Source organism: Drosophila sulfurigaster, chromosome 2L (assembly GCF_023558435.1).
Source record: "Drosophila sulfurigaster albostrigata strain 15112-1811.04 chromosome 2L, ASM2355843v2, whole genome shotgun sequence".
NCBI lineage: Eukaryota > Metazoa > Arthropoda > Insecta > Diptera > Drosophilidae > Drosophila > Drosophila sulfurigaster.
This window is the reverse complement of record NC_084881.1, coordinates 25,655,640-25,678,355: the sequence shown is the minus strand read 5'-3', so window position 1 is coordinate 25,678,355 and position 22,716 is coordinate 25,655,640. Positions and strand designations below refer to the sequence as shown.

Below are 22,716 nucleotides of genomic sequence, written 5' to 3'. Positions count from 1 at the left end.
AGGGGACACCCGGGTTTGAACCGGGGACCTCTCGATCTGCAGTCGAATGCTCTACCACTGAGCTATATCCCCAAGTGATAGTCATGCTGAAAATAACTGTTTGTTTAAACAAATTTATATGTACTGCATTACTGCAGAGCATCAGTTAATTACTCAGACTTTGCAGTATTTATTTTACTTTAAATTGTTCGCAGGGATTAAACAGTTTTATGCTCGCAGCTATCAGTTAACTTTTGCAACAGCTGACGGTGCACAGAGAAACCCAAAACCCCAATAAAATGGTCAACAAAGGATGGACATGTTTTGGTTAGCTCAGAAAAAGACAAAACCAAAGCAAAGTGGCGGGGAAAATATAATATAATGAAAATTAATGCGAATGCGAATGAATAAAAGGTATTTAATAAGCTGTTGACGCCCGCGTTCCTGGAAAACAATAATTGAAATAATTTGCAAATACCACGGAATTCTGGTTAAAGGCAGTGAATGGGTCGAGAGTGAATCGAACTTGCGCGATGTATTTATTTGTCCAACAAATTAGCCAAATGCTTGTGACGATAGAGAGAGAGAGAGAGAGGAAGAGAGACGGAAGGTGGCAGAGAACTCATTTCTATTGATGAGCTAACGCCAGCAATTTGCAATTCGCTTGATTATATGCAAATAAAGCGTTTTCCCACTGCAGCAATTGCAAGAGAGAGAGAGAGAGAGAGAGAGATAGAGAGAGAGAGAAGGAGAGAGAGTTAGAAATGAAGGAACAGCATCCAATTACAGCAACAGGAGGAGACCAAGGACACCTGCAGCCAATTACAGGTTCAATTAGTTGAAGCTCAAGCATCGTGTGAATTGCAGAAAGAGAGAGAGATAGGTAAGAGAGAGAGAGAGAGAGAGAGAGAAGACAGATAAACAGGATAATAATCAAACTGGTTTGGCCACTCTCCAGGACATTTGGGATTCAAAGTCAAATCAATGTCCGTTTCTGGAGTTATGATGCGCATAAAAGTCAACAGCAAATGATAAATGAAGCACAACATTTGCAAGAGCAAAAAAACAACAGCAAAAAATGGAAAATGAAAACAATTTTCTTTTGCATTTCGCGCAGATTTCAAAGATGCGACGGGATTTCAAAGTGAGCACGGGTAAAAAAAATACATAGCAAACACATTCAGGTTCCATTTGCCAGACGACAAGGATAAGCAACCAAACGAAAGGATAACAATGTCACTGACACACGACCTGAAAACGGAGAGCACGAAAACGAAATGCCAAAAATGACTACAAAAAAAAAGAAAAAAAACAACACACACACACACACAGAGTTGAAATGTAAAACGAAGCTGAAAAGGTGACGAAGCGAAACTAAAATACACTTTCAAATGTACTCTGCAAATTTTAAAAATGCACAAAAAGTAATAATAAAATATGCAACGCGTTGAAAGTTTTCATCGCCATTTGCTAAGCTTTTGTTTTCATGCTTTTTCTTTTACTAAATTATCCGTGATCTTTCCTTTAAAAACTTTCCAACTAATTGCAAAAAGTTGCTTCCTAGGGGACACCCGGGTTTGAACCGGGGACCTCTCGATCTGCAGTCGAATGCTCTACCACTGAGCTATATCCCCATGTTGATAACTTGTTTTTAAGCTCACATTTAAGTATATGAGTGCTTTGAGTCAACACACAACGAATGTATGATGCAATCTTCTCAAGCCAATGCATAATGCTGCCAGCATCTAACACGCTTTAAAAACGAAACCAAAACTACAAGCGATGAGCTCATAGCTGTCCAAATTTGGAATACAGTGAATACAGTAAATAGTAATATAAAACCAAAACTTAATCATAAAAATAATGTGCGTTTATAGTATTGTATCAATTCTTATTTCTACTATTTTTTTGTTTATCAATAGAAGAATTTTTTAAGTGTTGCGTTTATTAACTTTCCAGACATATATAAAATTATTTTATCAATTACTTTTTGTTAACTATAAATCGCACTCCAGTTGCAAACCTAATATTTTCTTCTAAACAACCTTAGTTAGAGTATTCCTAGTGAATCCCAGCGACTGTTACGGAAATTGGTGAAAAATGTATGTGTCATGTTGTCGCATACTGATCAGTTGGCAACTTGCTAAGCGGGTCGGCCAAAAAAGATAAAAATAAAAAACAAAATACTAAGAGTAAGAGTTGATTCTTCTCAGTTTTTTTTTGTGGAGGCACGCCTTCTCCTATGTAAACATATGCCAAACTAGTCGAACAAGTTGTCAAGGGACAACAACAACAAATTGCAGTCGATTTGCGTCTGCGGTTCTTCTGAAAATTTGATGGCTTTTCCTTTGTCACAGCCGCAGCATAATTTGCACTTTCCTCCTCCTCCTCCTCCGCCAAAAAACGGAGAAGAAGGGGGCCTAATGAAATCAATTACCAGTTAACAAGTTGCTCAGCTTCTGCCGCAGTTGGCCAAGTAAATGAAATTAGTCGAACGGAAGTTGTTGAACAGCACAGCACAGAAGACGCCTTGAGGCGCCTCACACACACAGACACACACACACACACACACTCACATAAAACTGAGCGAGCGTGAGTAAGAAGTAAAGGAGCCAGAAACTAAAAGCAAGTCGACAAATTGTTTTTACTGTCCTCCAAGTTGCTTTTTATTGGCTTTCATTTAAGTTGTGTTTTCATTTTCCGTTCGTCTTTTTTTTTGCTGGCGTTTTGCTGTTCTTCATTTCGTATTGAGCCAAATTCAATTTGAGCAAATATTTGTGGTGGTTGCCTTTGATTGTGCTTACGAGTATGAGTACAAGTTCTTATAACTTGATTTCAAAGTAATTCGAATTGAAAAAGGTTTAAAGCAATTTGTGCAAGTTCTCAATCCCAGACAGCGACAACTGCATTAAATGCGCAAGATTGGATTAATCGATTTACAGAGCTTTCAACTACTGAACTGTAAGATAAATAGTTTTGCACTGAAATTTGATTATCGAAGTTGAAGACTAATTTCCAGATGATAGGATTTGTCCATAAACGGATTACAAACTTTAATGAAGTGAAACCTAATTACAAAATGTAGCTAATTATATAAAATGTAATCTCTTTAAGCTTCCAATAGTGTCATCATTTAAAAACTCCTCAACAGTTCTCTAAGCATTACTATCTTCATTTCAAACTCGAAGAATAATTTCTGGACAGAAACCCAAGAAATAGTTTATCTATAAATGGATTAGAAATTTAATGAAGTAGAGTCAATTACAAAATGTGTCTAATTATATGAAATTTCAACTCTTTAAGCATTCGACAGCTAATTATATAAAATGTAATCTCTTTAAGCTTTTGATAGTGTCGTCACTTAAAAAGCTCTCAACAGTTCTCTTAGCATTGCTAATCATCATCTTCAGACTCCCACATATTTTCTCTGGCCACTTATTTATCATGTGTTGCCCTTTTTTGCATAAGCTATCTTTTTATTCTATTCCCCATCTCCCAGACATTCGCACACAAAAAGCACAATATAGTTATGATAAACTTTATAACACAACAGAGACAATAGCTCCCAGCTCAATATTTATGTGTTTTCGTGTAAAAACTGAATTTATTAGCCCAAATGCCAAAAACAACAACTCAACGAACTGAACGAACCCAAACCCAAACCCCAATTCAAAGCCCTAAACCTCAAACTCATGTTAGTCCACATTTGTCTAAGCATTCGGAAAACAAAAACAATTTAAACTTTCATTACAGACAGCTACTCATTGCGCTCTCACACTCACTCTCGCACACATCTTCGCTCCTACTCTCTCGCCCTCGCTTGATATATGTCACTCTCACTCCTTCACTTGGGCTCCCGCTGTTTGCCTTTAAGCTGCCAGCCACAACACACTCGAAAATACACACAGACACATACACACATTTGGCCACTTAAATGACACTCATTCATAAAGTGTGTGGAGTAATTTTCCAGCTGCTTCACTTCCTTCATCTTGTCGCAATTTTGCCGTCGCCTTTGACTCCGCCTTCTACTTGTCGCTCTCATGCTGCTTACTTCGACTTCAACGCTGCTCTTCTTACTCTCCCCACGCTGTTTGTTGTTGTTGGCCACCCTCCTCTCGTGACTTTTTGCGTTTTGCGGTCCGTCTTCTAGTTCTATTAGTTGTAGCTGTAGTTGTCGTTGTAGTTATGCTTGTTGTAGTAGAGTTGTAGTGGTTGTTTGTGTAGTGTGTGTAAGTAGTTGCAATGTCGGGCAACAGCTGTCTGAATCTGTCCTGCTCACTCTCTTATCGCAGTCTCCCATCCTTCGTCTTGTCTTCGCTGCGTTTCACAGTGTTTCACAGTGTGCGTGCGAGTCTGTGTCTTATCATTATTGCTCATCATGCGTTTCTAATGAAGTCGTAAAAATTGAAAACTTTTAACGCAGGCGGCCGCGTGTTAAAGCTGCTCCTCTCCCTCTTAATTCGCCATTTCTTTCATGTCCTGTTTTCGCCCTTACTCACGCGCTTTGACGTCCCTTAGTATGTGTGTTTTTATTTCGCATTAACCGCAAGTTAGTAAGGTATTATCACAAGGTGGCAACGCCGCGTCCGTCTGGCTGTCTGTCCGCGTATACAAACATCTCTACCTCAAAGACTATAATAGCTAAAGACGTCAATTTTGAAGGACATACAACTAAAGCTACTACGCATATCTAGAATATTTTTTAGCACTCCAAGTATTTCGCAGTCGAGCACACTCTCCTCTCTCGTTCTTCGACGATTCTTTTTCTCTTTTTTTGGTTTTTATGTGGCTTATGTGTTGCTTTATTGCCTCACACGCGTTCGTCTACCTCATGTCTGCTTCTGCTTAACTTCACAGCGCTACCACAATCATTTTTATTCATTTGCCCATTTTGCCTGCTTCGCTTCCGCAAAATACCCTATGCTCGTAAAATATTACTAAAGGGCATGTGAAACTTTCCCTCAACTTTTAAGGAATTTACTATTTACTATCTCAATTATTTACATTTTATTGCAATAAATATCCAAAGTTTCCTTTCTACACCAAACACTTCTGACAATCAATAAAGGATATCTTGCAGTTGAGCTTTTTCAAAGAGCTCTTCGCGGTTTTATGTCCGTATCGTTGTTGTTTATTTTTGTACGTTTCGCAGTGTTTTTTTTTTTTTTAATACATTTTCATTTTTTTATTTGCCCAACGTTTATTCTGAAAAGTGCGTAATCAGCTTTAAGCTTAGCCCCACGGCTTAAACTACGGACAACTCAAGTATTTAGTCAACTTTAAGTATGCTGTTTATTTTCACTTGCCATTAGAAAGCTAATTGCGTCCCACGAGTGCATTAAGAAACCGACATAGCCACGAGATCTCCACTCAAGCTTATCACCATTTTCACAAACCATTTGCCTACATTTGTGCGCTGAATGTAAAATTAAAACGGCTGCTTTGCGTTAAACTTTTCCTTAAATTCTCCAACAAAAGAATTTGTACTATTTTTCTGTATATAGCGAATGAAATGTACTTTTTTGTAATGAAAAGGTTTAAACTTCTCTTATGCTTTAAATTTGTAAGAGATCAACAAAGCTTTTCAGTAAAATCACTATTCATTTTTTATTTACGTATTCCGCCCTCGAATCAAGTCAATGAAGTGTCAATTGCAATGCTCGTAACGTTTAAAAACTTAATGTAATAAGCGATTCAGTTCTCACATCCTAAAGTACAGGCAATTTATAATCGTTTATGAGTTTTTAATTCAGATCAAAACAAACAAACAACAACAAACTGTTTTCATAACGTGGCCAACAAGCTGCTGGCAGTTAACGCCCAAACTTCCCTCTCTCTCTCTCTCTCTTGACTGTCTTTCGATATTTATTAAATTTATGTTTTTAATAACACATATAAATTCACGTCGCAATTTTTATTGCCATTTGATAGCTGACATAGTGATATTTTACAGTTTGCTGCAAATACCTCAACTTTCAGTGGATATTCCAAAAGTTGGACAATTAGAAAGGATTGTTATGAATTTTATTTAAAGTAGCAACTCAGCAAATTATATTTTGTGTTGTAATATATACTTTCTTCGCAGATGGGATTATACTGCAGGGTATTTTATGCAAAGTACTCTCATTTGTCCACACACCCATTTTGCATTTACTTTTTTTTGCACTTGTTAACTTTGTCAGTCATATGTCATTGCAGTTCACATTTGAATGTTGCAATTTTTTATAATTTTTTTTCTCGCTTTTTTCTCCCCACTGTTTTTTTGTGCAACTTTTGAGTGCTTCATTAAGTTGTCCCATTTTGAGGCTTTCATTTGGAACTTTTGCTACCATTTTGCATTTTGATGGAGCATTTTGCGTCACTTGCAGAGGCCGCAATTATTTTGCCGTTACGCTGACAATTCTGTCAGCATTTTCCCCCACAACCCCCTGACAACGAGTTTCCAATTCGACCCTTCCCTTCCCTCCTCCTCTCCACCGCTTCTTCCGCTTCGTGCAAATGTTTTATTGCCACATCAATGTGTGTCTGTTCGTATCTTTAGCTTTGCAGCATTGTGGCATCAACACAAATACCCTATAAATGTGAGGGAGTGTATGAGAGAATATTGCTTTCGAGCATCAATAACACGAGGGCAAGCTGCCACGCCCTCAACGTGATTTGCAATGTGCAAAATTGAAAATGACAAAACAAAATTGTGAAAATTGTTGCGGCGGATATCCGCACTTTGTGGCTGAGCGGATGTTGCTCCGCAACTCGGCGACTACTTCAACATGCCACATGCCACACTTGCCAATTGCCGCTTGCCACTTGCCATTTGCCCCCCCTCAGGCTAGCGGCATTTCCTGCGCTCGCACTGCAAGATCTTAATTTCGATATTGATGTCAAATTGTCGCTGGGTTTAATTAAAAAAACACGAGTTGCAGGCAAAATGTTGCAGTTGTAGTATCGCTCCTCTCTTTCACTCCTTCTTCCTCTCTCTTTCGCTCTGGTAACACGCGTTTCCCTTCATTTTGTGTGTTGTGTTGTGCCTCTTTTAACCAGTTTTAACCCCCATTCCATTCTCTCATATTGCCGCATTTTCGCCTTTTGTGGTTCGTTTTTGCGCCCATCACGTGACCTGCAACTCTGTTGCGACACGTTGCAGAATTTTAAATTTGAATTTGCCCGCTAAAGAAAATCTTTTGTTCTCCGCTTGTTACAATCAGTTTTCCCCCAATTACATTGCGTTACACAAAAAAAACTGCGGTTGTTTTTTCCGGTATACCGTTTTCATTGAATTGTTGTCAGTTTTTGTTTCTTTTTTATACCTGCCACCCATGGGGTAGAAGGGCATTATAACTTTGTATTTTATGGTATATTTTAAATGAAGTACTATACCAATATACCAATTACATCTTTTGGTACATTTTTAGTATTTTGTGGAATATTAAGAATGCCAACCATACTTATTATATATTAAGTATATTTCAGTATTTTTACGGCGCGTTAATTTGGTATGTTTTAAGAATAATACCGCACTGTTTTGCTTAAATAAATTTGTCAATCAAAAAAATACTGTATCAACATACTAATTGTAGCTTTCGGTATATTTTAGTATTTTTGCGATATGCTAATTTAGTATATTTCAATATTTTGTGATATATTAATTTGGTATATTTTAAGAATAATACTGCACTGTTTTATTTTTATTCGAAGTGGGTTGTGGGTATCTCACAGTCGAGCATACTCGACTTTCTTACTTGTTTTTGTATTAGTTTCTTTTTGCCTCCATTCCATCAGCATAATTCCCAAATGCGCGCATTATAATGTTATCACGTTTGACCGTAAAAAAATTAGGTATTATCTGTATTTATATTGTATACATCAATTATGACACAAATAAATTTGCCGCATTCATGTGAACGCATCAATTTTAAATGCAAAGAGGAAAAGAGCTTTATCAACATTTTGCAAAAAATAAATAATAAACGGATTCTTCCTCTGATATTATAACAAACAAATCGTGGTTTAAAATATTAAATACAATTTGTTGCGACAACTTTCGAGTGTATAAAATTTATCTTCAATCAATCAACCCAAATTAATTTATCTTATTTTTCACCCTTTTCGCATGCCAGGTAATATATTTATTATTTTTACAGTTGGCTAGATCTTTTTTAAAGGCCTATATCATTATGCATGGCAATAAATTCATATTTGTGCTGTAAAATTGTAAAATTCAATTGAAGGCGACAGAGAAAATGTGAGCAAAGGAAACTTCCGTCAGTGCGAAAAAGGTTTATAAATAATTGGATGAGCTTTGAGTTAATAATGGCAATCATGGCATCATCAATGGCTGCTCATCAGCATCAGCAGCCATTTTGCTACTTTCTCCCGCTCTTTCCACCCCCTTCCCCTCTTCAAACTTGTTGTCAGCCTCAATGCGGCGGGGAGAGACTTTAACTGATTGCAATGTCGCCTACGTAAAGTCCAAAATACATTATTGATTTCAATTTTAAATTTACTTTTTGTTGGTTGCTGTTGTCGTGGTTGTTGTTGTCGATATCGGTTGTTGTTGTTGTTGCTGTCGTGGTTATTGTTGTTGTCGGTATCCTTTGGGGGAAATCTGCTCGGCGTTGTTGTCAACGCCAATTTGTTTGGCAAGGTAATGAAAAATGCAAAGGTTCCATTCGAATACCATGAAATATGTATAAAATAATGAAAAAACCATCAACAGATAAAGCTAGATAGTCCATGTGTTTAACACACACAAACATGATGCCAGTGTATGTGTTTGTGTGTGAATACATGTGTATCGGCATGTGTATCGGCATTTGTACGCCGTTCTGGCCATAAAGCAGCAAATGGGCCAACACCTCGTAAAGTGCTGGCCAATTTCATTTATGTGGCAGCCCGCGACGCAAATTGAAAACAAAGTTGGTAGCAGGAGACAGCAGCGAATTCCATGTCCACAACGGATTGAGAGAGTTCGAGTGGAAACTCAGAGAGAGCGGGAGAGTGGGAGAAAGGGCGCTGAAAGATGGCCAGAAGCTGCGGCCATAATGTTGCCTTTTGCTCATTTGAAATTGCTGCTATTTCAGTTGTTTCGCCGGGGCTTCTTTTGCAATTTTCGGCCAACTGGCAACAACTGCAATTACCAGCAATCCAGCCGAAAAGTTGTTGCATTTCTTGCTGTTGTTGTTGTCGTTGTTGTTCGCCCATTTCCCGTCGCACAGTTCTTGGCCAAAAAGTTTCTGGGCTCCCAAAAACTTCGTTTGCAATATATTTTATAATTTTTGCACCCGCTCCGCGCGAAACTTGCGCATTTTAATTTGCGCTTCGCGGAGAACCAATCATTTTAAACTATCCCCGCCGAAAAAAAACAAGTGTTAATAAGTTTTCGCAGCTTTAGTTGCTTCACGTTTGCCAGTTGAAAATAACTAGCCAAAAGCCTCACTAACAACTATTAATAACTACTTTTCTAAGCGGATGAGTTGGCGACTTTGCTTTGCCCGCCGCAATAGCGGCATCCACAGCTCATTAAGTCGAGGGGAATCTCCATAAAAAGCCAACGAAATTGGTTTAATGCAGCGAAGACCATTAGTGAACTGGCTAATAGGAGTTTAAGCAACTAATAATGAACTGACAATGTTTTAGTCGAGAGCAAAGTAGAGGGTGACGCAATCCACTCTTGCGTATACGTAATTTCTTTTTATAAAACAATTCACAATAAATGCTATGCATTTTTTTATGGAATTGTATCTCAAAGGCTAAACAAAATAAAAAGAAATGCAATAATATTTCGATATTGCATTTCTCATTTTAAATAAATGTAAATTTTGTCCCTGTTGCCATGTTTTCAAATTTATTTGTTGATTAAAAATATTGTATGCTACAAAAAGCAGAAAAAAACATATTTCTCTTTGCTTGAAATTCAATAAACTGTTGAACCAAAAATTTGTCAACAAAAAGCTTTACAACATGTTTTGGACGCTTTGAAATTTGCATGTTCAAGTCTAATGATTAAAGATTGGAAACTGTTTGAACTCAACTAAAACCAAACTAAACGAAACTCTGGACGAACTGTGAATGAAATACAATCTGACATCTAGACTAAAAGCCAGTGAATGGAAAGTAATATTGGGGAGTGGGAGATAGAGAAATCCTTTCAACTATTCGATGAAAAGGAAACCACAGAAAAAGTGCCACAATTTCCCAGACAGTTTTCCCCCTTTTGGCGCCCACCCCAAACTGTAATTGCGCACACTTTATGGCTCATTATTTTCCATGGAAAAATGGCAAAGTATTCACATTTTGTTCTATTTTTCTTTCATTTACATTTTTGTACTATGGCTGCTTGCTTGTTCGTTGCCAGTTGCCAGTTGGTAGTTGCTCGTTGCTCGTTTTGCCGCATGCCACATGCAACATGCAAGTTTTCATTATGTGGAGCATAAGAAGCCGTTGGCCGTAGCCAAAGTGTGGCAACAATATTTAAACTTCTGCATTATGCATAGCTCTGATGTCATTAACACTAATGACGTCATGAAATTCAATGCGCGATGCCACCAGAGCTGCTGTAGTTGCTGCTGCTGCCGTTGCTGCCACACACACCCACGTTGCACGCAGACATTCTAGCCACAACACACACGTACACACTCACACACACACATGTACATTAGCCACACATCGACCACACAGTGACCAACGCCCACACACACGCATAAAGCGAAACCCACGGAGCGTGGATTGGAGACCAGGAATCAGTCGCCAATAACGCCTGGGAATACTTCAACTCCCGCTCCCGTTCCCGCTCCTGTTCCTGCTGCTGTCAGCCTGAATTTACCAGCCTGTGATATTGGAAACTTTTGCAATGCGGCCAGACAACGTTCGTCATCTATTTTTATAACATTTTCTAATACACTTTAACCCCAAAACGGGGCGCATCAAAATTTGCAGACAGCGTGTTTGATATGAAAATGAATATCGTTTAACAAAATTTACAAATCACAGGAAGAGACATAAAAATGAAAACTAGTTTTATATGAAAACAAGTAAGAAGCACTTGACTCATTGTGAGTAAAAGCAAAGTAGTGCGGTATTATACCAAATAATATACATACCTCAAAAATCTTACAAATACCGAAAGTATATTGATAACATTTGAAATATACCACAGACGTTAAAATATACCAGATTATCAGCCAAGGCAGCTGGCCTTTCAGGTATAAAAAAACTATTCCTTTTAGTTATGAACGTAAAAGATAAAATAATAAACAAAGAAACTGCGATAAATACTAGCAAAAAGATAAATACTAGCAGCGTATAAAAACTGTTTATGAGCGTTGAAGAGAATTTTTGTGTAATACAAATGCACAAAATAACATACTAACTATAAAACACTAAACAACAATATACTAATTTTATACTAAAATTTCAGCTGAGTCTAAAAAACAATTATTGGAATTTGACCCAAAAGTTGTATATAAGTATTAACAAAATACTGAATCTTGGGGTTCAAAAATACTAACTAACAAATACCTGGCAATAATATACTAAGCAATGTGATAATATTCTAAGCAAAATGTGATAGTCGAAACAGCAAAAATACTAGATATTATTAGGAAAAATTTAAAATTAATTTTTTTAAGGCGAAGTCTGTCTTTTTATTAAAGAACAAAGAGCATCTTTAAGGCGACCAGCTGTAACATTTATTATTTTAGAAATATATGGTTAAATGTGAGCAGTTTGACGACCACGCAGTTCTCGTTGTCTTGCGGTTGAGAGCAACACATAAAAAAATGTATATAAAAATAGAAATCTCGGTAACTGTTGAACTTTATATTCAAATATCGCATGAGGGTCAGTCGCCAGTTTTTGACTAGTGCAGCATATGATTTTAATGATATCTTCCAACATGATGTCGAACTCCACACACACACACATACACACATACAGACACGCACACAAAAAGGTTAAAAAGCCAAAAGAACTTATGCCATACTCAAAACAATTGCGACTTTTGTTATGGATATCCCCGAACAAAAGCAATTGCTCTACGTGCTCCTGCCAACAACTGATGTGTGGCACACAGAGAGCAAAGCAGCAGCAAAGCAGAGCAGAGCAGAGCAGCAGCAGAGTCCACTCCAATTGTGTAGTGTGCTCTAGTGCCAGTTTTGGGTTTCCATTTAAAAACTCGACATCCAACTGGGCTTCGCTTTATGACGCCACACTATAATGCCAAAAAGGAAACGGCAAAGTGATGGAAAGAGAGCAGAGCAGAGCATATTTATGGTTGACCATGTGAATCGATTGTGAGGTTATCAATGCTCTGGCATTGTCAACCAAAACACAGTCAGAGAGACAGACAGTTGAACAATGAGGGAGTATTTTAATGGAAGAGCTCAAAGGGAATCGAAAGGAAGCAAATGTTCAAACAATACCAAAGTACTGATAATAGAATCCATACAGCTTATAGCTAGCTCATCGTGCTGTGCTTTGCTTTGACTGCCAGCGAATAATTAAAAGTTGCACTCATCAAGCTGAGCAAAACAATGGAGCATCGAATGTGTGCTAAAATAATGTTGATCAGTTTTATAGTTACTAGAAATAGAGTTTTAATTTCTATATCGCCTGCCAATTATTCTATTAAAAAGAGTTAAGGTTAAATTATAACAATCTCTGAGCCAATTGGTTTATATTTCAGCAGCAGCAGCTTTGATTGCCAAGCTCGCAATTAATGCACTTTTTTAGCTTGTGTTTATTTGGCAAGCTCCTTGCCATTTTCTTTCCTTTTTTTTTGCGACACACAACTTGATGATGGTGGAGACTAAAAAAGTGGCAGAAATTGTGCAGGGATTGCAATCATTTTCTTATACTCAATTTGCTTTTTTCCCATCTCTATCTCTTTCTCTACCTCTCGTGTTGCTGTTCCTTAAATTTTTTCTCTGACAATGTATAGTTTTTTTTCTTTGCATTTTTTTTGGCAAAGAGAACATCTGCAGCATCAGCACTGAGCATCGGCATCGGCATTGGCATTGGCTTTGGGTTTGGGCATCACAATCTACATCTGCATTTGCATCTGCAACTGCAACTGGAACTGCTTCTTCTTCTTCTTCGACTCCTGCATGCTCGGGTTCGCCATCATCCTTGTAATCTTTAGTGTGCACAAGTGTTTAGCAAAGCCTTTTAAAATCCGTTTAACTTAAACAGAATATCGCATATGTTGTTGCCATTCCCATTCCCTTTCCCATTCGTTGTTTTTATTTGTTGTTGTTGTATTTAGTATGCATCACATTGGCATTGGGATGGCTTTGCCATCTCCCCTCCCCTTTCCCCTTCCCCTCTTTGCTAGCCTTTGCAAGTTCCGCTCGACTGCAAATCCCGCACATGCAAATCCAACGGCATTTGTTGCCTCGCTGCCTCCTCCACTTGGCTCACAACTTATAAAACTCGTACATATGCCATACTCACACACACACACACACATGCACATCCAATGCACACACATCATAGACGTCAAAAGCACACACATTCTCACACACACTCATACATACATCCCACACACGTATATTTTGGACTATATCCAACGAGCCATGCAATATGACACAAATATTAAATGCACACACAACAAGAACAACGAAAATAACATCGCACTGCGTAGCAATGTTGCAAATTGATTCACTTCAAGATACCCTATAATTATAGAAAAGCTCTATGAAGAATAAAAGTGAAATATTATAGTACTAAATGGATATATATTTCAATTTATGAACATACAAACGTTTGTCTCAACTGCCTGAATGATTACCAATGAATAATCAAAAAGGTAAGAGCTTGGAGGCTGTGATGCACTTCAGGATACCCTAAAATAATGGCAGGACTATATAGCAAACTGAAGTGAGAACACAAAGTACAAGATAAATGTATATGCATCGACTAAATAAATGATTATCAACGTATAGCTTAAACGGTAAGAGCTTGGAGGCTGCAAATACATTCATGTGTTGCACTTCGCAAAAACCCTATGATTATTTATAGGCTCTATAAAAAATTAAAATAAGAAATCGCATTAATAAATGAATATATTTTCAGCTATTAAAATATAAAATCATTTCCCCCAGACTGACTGAATGAATTTCAACAAATTGCACAAATAGTAGGAGGCTGAAAATACTCTCATGTGGTAATACCCTACAAATTCTTGGAAGGCCGTGTAAAGAACTAGTCTATAGAATCAAAGTGATATATGTTTCTTTATCACCTTTTCTTCTGAATACCAACGCATAACTCAACTGGTAATAGCATGAAGGTTATAAGTACATTCAATTGATGTACATAAAAAGAGTCAAACCTTTTTGTAATAACATGCTAATAATGTCATATTATATAACATATATGCATCGTTTGTCCTCACAAACTGCTGCGACTACATCTCATCTAAACGGTAAGACCTAGAAGGATGTAACTACATTTCATGATAGGCTTATTTGATGACATTTATTTGCATTGTAACTTACAGCACCTTTACTTTTACAAGCTAATGACCCCGTCTGCGTACATCAAACCGATTTGCAGTCGGTCTTCGTTCAGTTCCCGCCTCAACCACAACAGTTTTGGCCGCAAAATCATAGGTAGTACGATTATCTCTGGGGAATATGAAAAGCAAGCAAAATGGAAACGAACAATGTATAATGAAATTCTTGAGTATAACCCTAGCCAAAATTCTGCGAGCATTTGGTGTTATGGCTGGATAGACGAAGGCATAATACGGTTCACTTAACACTTGGTAAATATATGCTGGAGCTGGCCTTGGACGCAATGGGATTACGGTTCTTACATAGATAACACGTATGTTCATGAGATATTTGCCTGGTGTCATGCCATGATTGTACTTCAAAAAGAGATATTCATACCAGAAGACAAGTAGCTTCATCACCACTATCAGACAAACAGTAGCAATCGAAAATTGAAAGATTGCTTGCAAGTCTTCGAGGAAACTAAAGACAAAGTTCTTCTCCGCTAGCAGCGAGATGCGCACAACTGGCAATTTCTCATCATTACTGGTAAAACTGAGGAACATAAATGCCACTAAAATCTTCATCAGTATAGTGATCAAAGCATCAAAGATTTCGGCAAGAGTTCGTTTCCAAAATGGTGCCACCAACATTTCCACACCGCCCAATCCCCAGATTAAACGTTGACGCGGTAATCCGTCCAGTTCAACAACTGCCTGGAGATCAATTCTGTGTCGAGCTTCTCTCAGTTGTGGAGTCCACATCACGCGCCTCGATCGATTAGCTAGCGAGCGATTCCTTAGATATAGCGAAAAGCTCGAGTTGACAAAGTTCACAAAAGAGTTCCATTCATGCGCTTGTCTTGTCCATTCGGCCAGACTGGCGAAATAAGCCTCCTTGGCATTAGAACCTTCCATTGACAGCAGCTCAGCTTCAATAGTATCTTTTGCAATCTCTTCAGCAGTCTTTTCTGCCGTCTTCTGTGAAGTCCTCAATTGATTCTCGTCAGTTTCTTCTTTTTGTGGCATTGTCATTTCGACATCTTCATTGATCTGCATTTTATTTGAAATTTGTTTTCGTTTTTGTATAATTTAAGTTGTTGATAGTTCAAATTGAAGTGTGAAAAAGGAAAAAAAAAAGTCGAAGTAAAAAGTTGAGTCCAACTCAGACGAAGCTTGCTAAGGTTGTGGGTCTCAATTCGTTATTGAATAAGAGTTAAACAGTGTGGTATGCTTGATAAAACATACCAAATTCATCTACCGCAAAAAATACCAAAATTTTCCGAAGAACATATTTGGTATATTGATGTAGTACTACATATATAATATACTAAACATACCAGATTGTCAGCCAAAGTAGTTAGGACCCTATTGTAGTAAGCGTTTTTTGCAATACCAGAGTATTTCTTGAATAACTTCATAAATATTATTGTTATTACTGTATATAGAGAAAATGATCACTATAACATGAAAATTACACTTGTTATTTGATATTCTTTGATTTAAGGGGGCGTAAGTGGGCATGGCAAAAATTTGAGTCCAAAATTGGATCTGCGTGCAACTATGACAAGACTGTAAAAGAAATATATCTCGTATCTCTTATAGGCTCTGAGATCTAGATGTTTCTACGGATGGACAGACAGACAGACGGAGAGACATACATGGCTATTCTAAGCATAATCAAATAAAATTTCTATTTATAACTTCATCTAACATAACTAAAGTAAACTACTCTCAAATGCATATACCCCTCTGCCACTTGTATTCCAGGGCATTTAAATTGTGCGCCCGAGCTTTAGTTTTACATTTATTTGAGCCGCTTTGCTGGCTTTTCAAGGTGTTAATCAAGTGGCTAACATGTCGGCCATGATAAATGCGCCCAAATCTTGCAATTTCCCCCTCGCTGTCGTCGCCGCCGTCGCTTCCACATGCAGTTTGGGTCATGACATTTACCATTGCACACCGAAAAAGTATGCCACGATATGTTGCAACATTTTTTGTGTGTGTGTTTTTTGTTTTTTGTTTTTTTTTGCGAGTGCTGCGTTTAACGACTTTGCGGCAACAACTGCAACAGCAAGAGCAGCAATGTCAGCAGCAAACAAGCCCCTGAAGTAGGAAAGACTGTGCAAGTAATTGTTACATGGCCAATGGACAATGCAGTATTATTAGAGTTACAGCCATGTTCTGGCCGCGCATCCTCATCGTTGAGGCCAACACAATGTGTGCGATGGCGATGGCGATGACGATGGCTGGCGTGTGAAAGCCTGTTTTGCATAATAAATTAACCGCATGGCTGGTCAGAAGCGCTCATTAAAGCGCATTTGTATTTAGTTGTGCATAAAACATTATGCGAAAATGAGCAACGTGACCACTACAAGGATGCAGCGTCAACGGCCAAAGGACATCAGCTCATTTATGTGCAAGGATGTGCGAGTGTGGGCAATTACATCATGTTGACAAGCATTCGGTTATGCTGCACACACACACACATACACTCACACACTGACAACGAATGCAAACACATTCATTTATACAATTACACAGCAGTTTTCCACATTCCACATATATTTTGCCCATCTTTACCCATCTCAGATAACACTCTGATTGGCCACTAATTAAAAATCCCTCAACTTGTGTATGCCGTTTGTGATTGTAATTGTAATTATAATTGTAATTCGATTCTCCTCATTGCGTTATGAATGAATGTGTGTTGCGTTTTGCATTCATAGTCATAGAGATTCATTCAAATACAAATACTTGTATGAATTATTATGCCATTAGCCAATCAATGTGCAATTGCTTGTCATTATAAACGCATTGACTAATACATTAAAATGGTTTGAGCTGCTGATTAGATTCCAAAGTGAGGGGAATTTAACACAATTTGCAAACAAGTTTTGTTGAGCAGCATTTTAAGGTTTTATACCCAGCATAAATTTGATATAGAGTATATTTATGTATAGGGGAAAAGGTTATCAAGGTTCTTTCAGATCAACTTAGTTTTGCCCTTCTTCCAGACTTATTTAACTATTTGTCGGTTAGTGGAACAACAACACTCAACTGAAGACAAGATGTTTGCTGAAGAGATTTGATATATTAAACTATGTACAACGTAAGAAGAAGTTGGTGACCTTCTTTGGCAAAGTAAAGTTCATCACAATCGCAAGTATTAGTTCAATATGGGTCGAGTTTAAATCGAAAATTTCAATATATATTCTTGCATATGCGCATTTCTAAGCGTAAGCAAGAGACAGGGAAGAAAGCTAGAGGAAGAGAGAGAGAGAGAGATAGAGATGTAGAGCATATCCTTAAAATGTGTGTTTTGCCGAGGGCATTTGCTTTACTTTGTTTTCATTGACATTGCAATTCAATACGCAATTTCAATAAACTGACGAGAACAGCAAGCAAGCAAGCACTTAAAACCCGTCCAGGTGATTGTGTTCTTTCCTTTTGCTTTTAGCTTCTGTTTTTCTCCTCTCGCCTCTCGTAAGAAGCTTGCGGCAAATTTTGCCAACAAGCTAGCGCAAAATGTCTCATATTTCCATGGCAAAAAGCGAGGAAAACTGTCAAGCGACATGCGAAAGTCAACAAGCCAAAGACAAATAAAAAACGATGAGAGTCAAAATGAAAACATGGAAAAAAATATATATGTTATATTGTAAATAAATATATGATAATATTGAAAGCAAATAAAATTGTTTCACAAAATGTTATACGTTTTCCGCTTGGCTTTTCCTTTTGTTTACCTAATTGCTATTTGATACACACACACACACACACACACACACACATGTGTCTGCTCTAGTCATGCACGTGTGTATGTGTATGTGGGTGTGTTTGTGTTTTGCAGCCCTTAGCGTATTTGTGCTCCATGAAGGCAGCTGGAAAAGCGGCTACATAACAAATTTTCCACAAAATTCAAGTTCTAGTTATAGCAGAATTCAATTAAAAGCAACCATGAAAGAGAAAGTAGTGTGCTCGACTCCCACATACCCTGTATATAATTTAATGTCAATAAAAGAAATACCCAATGAAAGCGGTATTAATTTTAAAATATACCAAATTAATATACCGCAAAAATACTAAAGATATACCAAAGACTATATTTCATATATTGTACCATGGAGTGCAAAATATACCGAATTTTTAACTATGTATTCTAATATGAAAAAATATTAAAGGCCTTAATAAATTATAAAATAATTATAGTACATTTTAAAGAAAATGTAATGAAATGAATTTACAGCGTTTGATAACTTTTCTTCATTTATTGGTAAGTCTAATTTTATGGAATTCTTGAAAAATGTTAGGTCATAATCTATATATTTTAAACATTAAAAATAATTGAACCCTTTTTGATTCATTTTTTATATTTATTTTTGTATAGTTTTAAAACTATGTTAATTAAATTCAAATTTATTATTATTCTTGCTTTCCAGGGTATTTTTCAAACCCCTTTTGGACACATTTGCTTTATATATTTGTGAGATCAAATTTAATGAAATTTTTATAGATTTAATACTATGCTAAGTAGACTCTAATCGTTCGATATTCTTGTTATTCTAGGGTATTTTCCTAACGGAGTTGCATTATCTTAGGGCTACGTGATATTACAAAAAGTTGTCTAGAATTTCAACCGCAATAAACGAATGCAACATTGAGATACTTTCAGTTATAGATACTCGTGCAATTGTTGGCAACGCGTACCATAAAACTCTCCCACTGTCTTTCTCTTACTCTTTCTCTGGTTCTCTCTATGTCTCTATTCCCTTCTCAAAACTCTGTCGCTAAAATGGTCGCAAGCAAAACTTTTGCGACTGCACAACAAAACACAGACTTGCACACTCATACACACCCGAAAGCGAAGCTAGTTAGTTTACACACACACTCGAACACATGCAAACACTTCAATACCCACATAAGAATGCGCTGCAATTTGTTTGTTGGCAGTCATAAACATTTCCAGTGACTTAACGTAATTAAAAAGTTTACATCAACAAAAACAAACACAACGCGCACAACTTTGACGAAGAACAAATGAATGAATGTTGTCGAGGGGGAAGAGAATGGGGAATTTAGAATGGGATAGGATAGCATAGAATATAAGTAACATAGTTGGATAGTCTATTCGTAGTTGCAACCATTTAGGATGCAACAGCTTCAACTGGCTAACCAGACGCAAACACAGATGGATGGCAATGCGAGTCGACTCTGCTTCGTGACCATCAAATGTATGCAGGGTGTGAACATCATCCTCAACATTCTCATCAGCATCATCATCATCATCATCATCATGGTGTACTTATTAGCCTTGTACTGGGAATGCTTGAAGAGAAGAAGTTAGCAAATCAACTGGTATTGTTGCCTTAACACTCCGACTGCATTTCATTAGACGTGAGTGGAGAGTGTGAAAATTTCCACAAGTTTTTATGTTAAACAAAGTATTTCAATGTAAGCAAGGATACAACTTTCCAACAGGCTTTAAATATTTTTAATATGTAAAGAAGTGTTGCCTACTTTTAAGGGACTTAAATTATTTAAATGAGTTATGAAGTAAGTAATTTAAATTATAAAACATAACTAAATTCGAGATAACATTTTAATCAATTTATTCTTAAAATATAGGAAAATAATATACCGCAAAAATACTAAAATGCATATTTGGTATATTAAGATATTACTTCATTCCAAATATAACATGGAGTACTAAAATTATACCAAATTAATATACCAAAAAATATAGTAATACGTTTAAAATATACCAGAGTACTAAAAACGGTACTATTCATAAATTATACGAAAAATATACCGACAAATAACCGCAATATACCAATGGATATATTTGGTATATTGATAAAAATACTAAAAAATAACATCGAGTACAAAAATAAAGCAGATTGTCTGTCAAAGCCACTAAGACAAGACATATATCGTCTCTGCTGTTAACGCTGATCAAGAATATATATACTTTACAGGTTCGAAGTCTGTTTCATACATATTCTGCAGTCACAAAGTTATAATACCCTTTTACCCTAATAGTAGCCGGTATAAACAAATTAAATAATTTCGAGATAACATATTTAAAAGCAAATTACAAGCCATTAAAACAATTTCCAAAATTGAGAGTTTCCCATTAATAACTCCAGAAAAGTGCTCACTCAATTATTATGCAAATAACATGGGAAATGAACCGATATAAATAATTTACCATTAACTCCAACTTCTTGGGAAGAAATTCAATTAATTTAAAATACCTTTCAGTCAATCAGTTGATTGTTGTAAGTTTCAGCGAACTTTGGGACTTAACTGAACTGAAATTGAATTAAATTCTCGTATATTGTTCGTGCGACGAAAGGAACATTAATAATTTTGCGAAATAAATGACATTCTAGGTATTCAATTTATTCTCGCATTGTTAAGTGAAAAGTGTTGCCTATTTTCATTTTTTATTTTATTTTTTTTGTTATATTCATTTTTACGTGTTGTTGTTCTACTTGATGATTTTTTTCTTTCATTTTTTGGAACTGTCGCAAGGTTCACGTGAAACTTCTCCATTCACTTGGATTGTTTGCTCGGCACTCACAATCAAGGGAGACATTTTAGCACTTGGAAAACTTTTTGCTAACTGCCTGGCAGCTCGTTAAAGACGTCTCCCCTCCGCCATACGGTTTGCCCCTCTTCGCTTCTCGCCTGCTTCTTCGTTTCTTCCTCTTTGTGATTGTCTTTCATTTTGTATTCATATTTTTAAAAGTTGCGCATGGAAAACTAAAGCCATGAAAATGTAATGACAAAAAACCCGTCGACGTATATTGCGAATGTGCATAATGGTTAAATGGAAGGGTCTCAACAGTCTTCTCAGCACATTGAGAGAAGAAGATAACCTGGCAACAGCTGTTCTGAATTCTGAGTGTTCTTGGCCAAGTCTGTACGATGCTCTTTCTCTCTTGAGCACTACAATTAGGCCAAGTGTTGGTATTTCTTTAACTGTTTAGTTGTTGGGCGACAACATTAATTAGATTGTAACGCAGATAAATCATTATAACGACACCCAAGTGCCACAGTGAGCACATTATAGAGGTGGACAGGGCAGGGGAGAGGAGAGAAGAGGAAGAGATCTACACTCGCATCTGCTGTAAGCTCACACATTATTCACACGCCTCGCAACACACAATTTCGCGCAAAATGCAAATTGCGCCCAATTCCAGCCAAAATCCGCGCCCACTTTTCGCCTCCCTCCCCCCGCGAGTCTTTCTATCTCATTCTTTTACCTCCTTACTCCACCCCTCGCCCCCCTTAGGCGGAATAAAGCAATTTAAGGCGTGGCTCGCTGCCGAGTGCGGGCACAAAACGAATCTGTCTAAAAATAACAACAATAATAAACAACAACGCCCCGAAACAATTACAAAACTATAAGCCTCCAAAGGATTCGCCAGCAAATAAACCAAAAATGTCGACGGCAGTCAGCGACCAGGGGTGCAAAAACAACAACAAAATGCAGAGTTTCAGCAGATTAAAGGACTTGCAAATACCCTAGATCAAAGGTACTTAAAGCTAAAAATAAGAAACAAATTTTCTTTAACTTCAAACACAAACTTATTTTTGGCATAAATTATTTTCTCTAATTACCAGCAAAGATTTTAAAGTATTTTATTATAAAACTTATTTTTTTAAATTCCGAAATTACCTAAAATAATAAACATCATTATTTCATAATTACCATACAATATTGTGAAGAATTTTATTAAAAAAAAAAAAAATTAAATAATATTCATAATTATTATTAGCTCTAAAAATAATGATTAGGAAAGTTTTCAATCCAATAAAACTTCGCTTTTGCGAAAGTGTAAAAAGTTAAAAATATTACGAGATAAGTAATAGTATTTCAATTTTAAATAAATAATACCAATTATTTTGAAAACTTGCATTACATCCCTGCTTCAAATTTACTAAGCTACTCATTTTTGGCTACCGCCGAATAGTATGCTATATAAATTTGTGTAGCATACTTTTAGGTGCTGCGTGAAATCATTTACCTGTCATATTAACAATATACCGCAAAGGGTCGAAAATACAATGCGTATTTCCCATCGGAGTTGCAGCATTTGGGATACGGTAAAGTCGGTTCGGAAAACGACGTATATAGCGAATACGAATGCGTGGAATCAGCTCTGGGAGCTATGTACTGTGGCTTCATACTAAGTGGAGCTTAATTGGGTTGCCATGTGAGTGTCGACTGAGAGAGC

At 36.9% G+C, this 22,716-nt stretch overlaps 1 protein-coding gene and 2 non-coding genes across 3 annotated transcripts; all 3 read right to left on the bottom strand.

Annotated features, from left to right (window-relative positions):
* Trnac-gca (transfer RNA cysteine (anticodon GCA)) lies at positions 1-72 on the bottom strand. Its single transcript has one exon. It is a non-coding gene; the product is annotated as a tRNA-Cys (tRNA).
* Positions 73-1,541: 1,469 nt separating this feature from the next.
* Positions 1,542-1,613, bottom strand: Trnac-gca (transfer RNA cysteine (anticodon GCA)). Its single transcript has one exon. It is a non-coding gene; the product is annotated as a tRNA-Cys (tRNA).
* Positions 1,614-14,396: 12,783 nt separating this feature from the next.
* Positions 14,397-15,628, bottom strand: LOC133837578 (uncharacterized). The gene is made up of 2 exons (XM_062268421.1): positions 14,478-15,628; positions 14,397-14,411 (listed from the first exon to the last, which is right to left on the bottom strand). The coding sequence occupies exon 1, from the start codon at positions 15,530-15,532 to the stop codon at positions 14,498-14,500; it is 1,035 nt and encodes a 344-aa protein (XP_062124405.1). The 5' UTR covers positions 15,533-15,628; the 3' UTR covers positions 14,397-14,411; positions 14,478-14,497.
* Between the last annotated feature and the right edge of the window lie 7,088 nt (positions 15,629-22,716).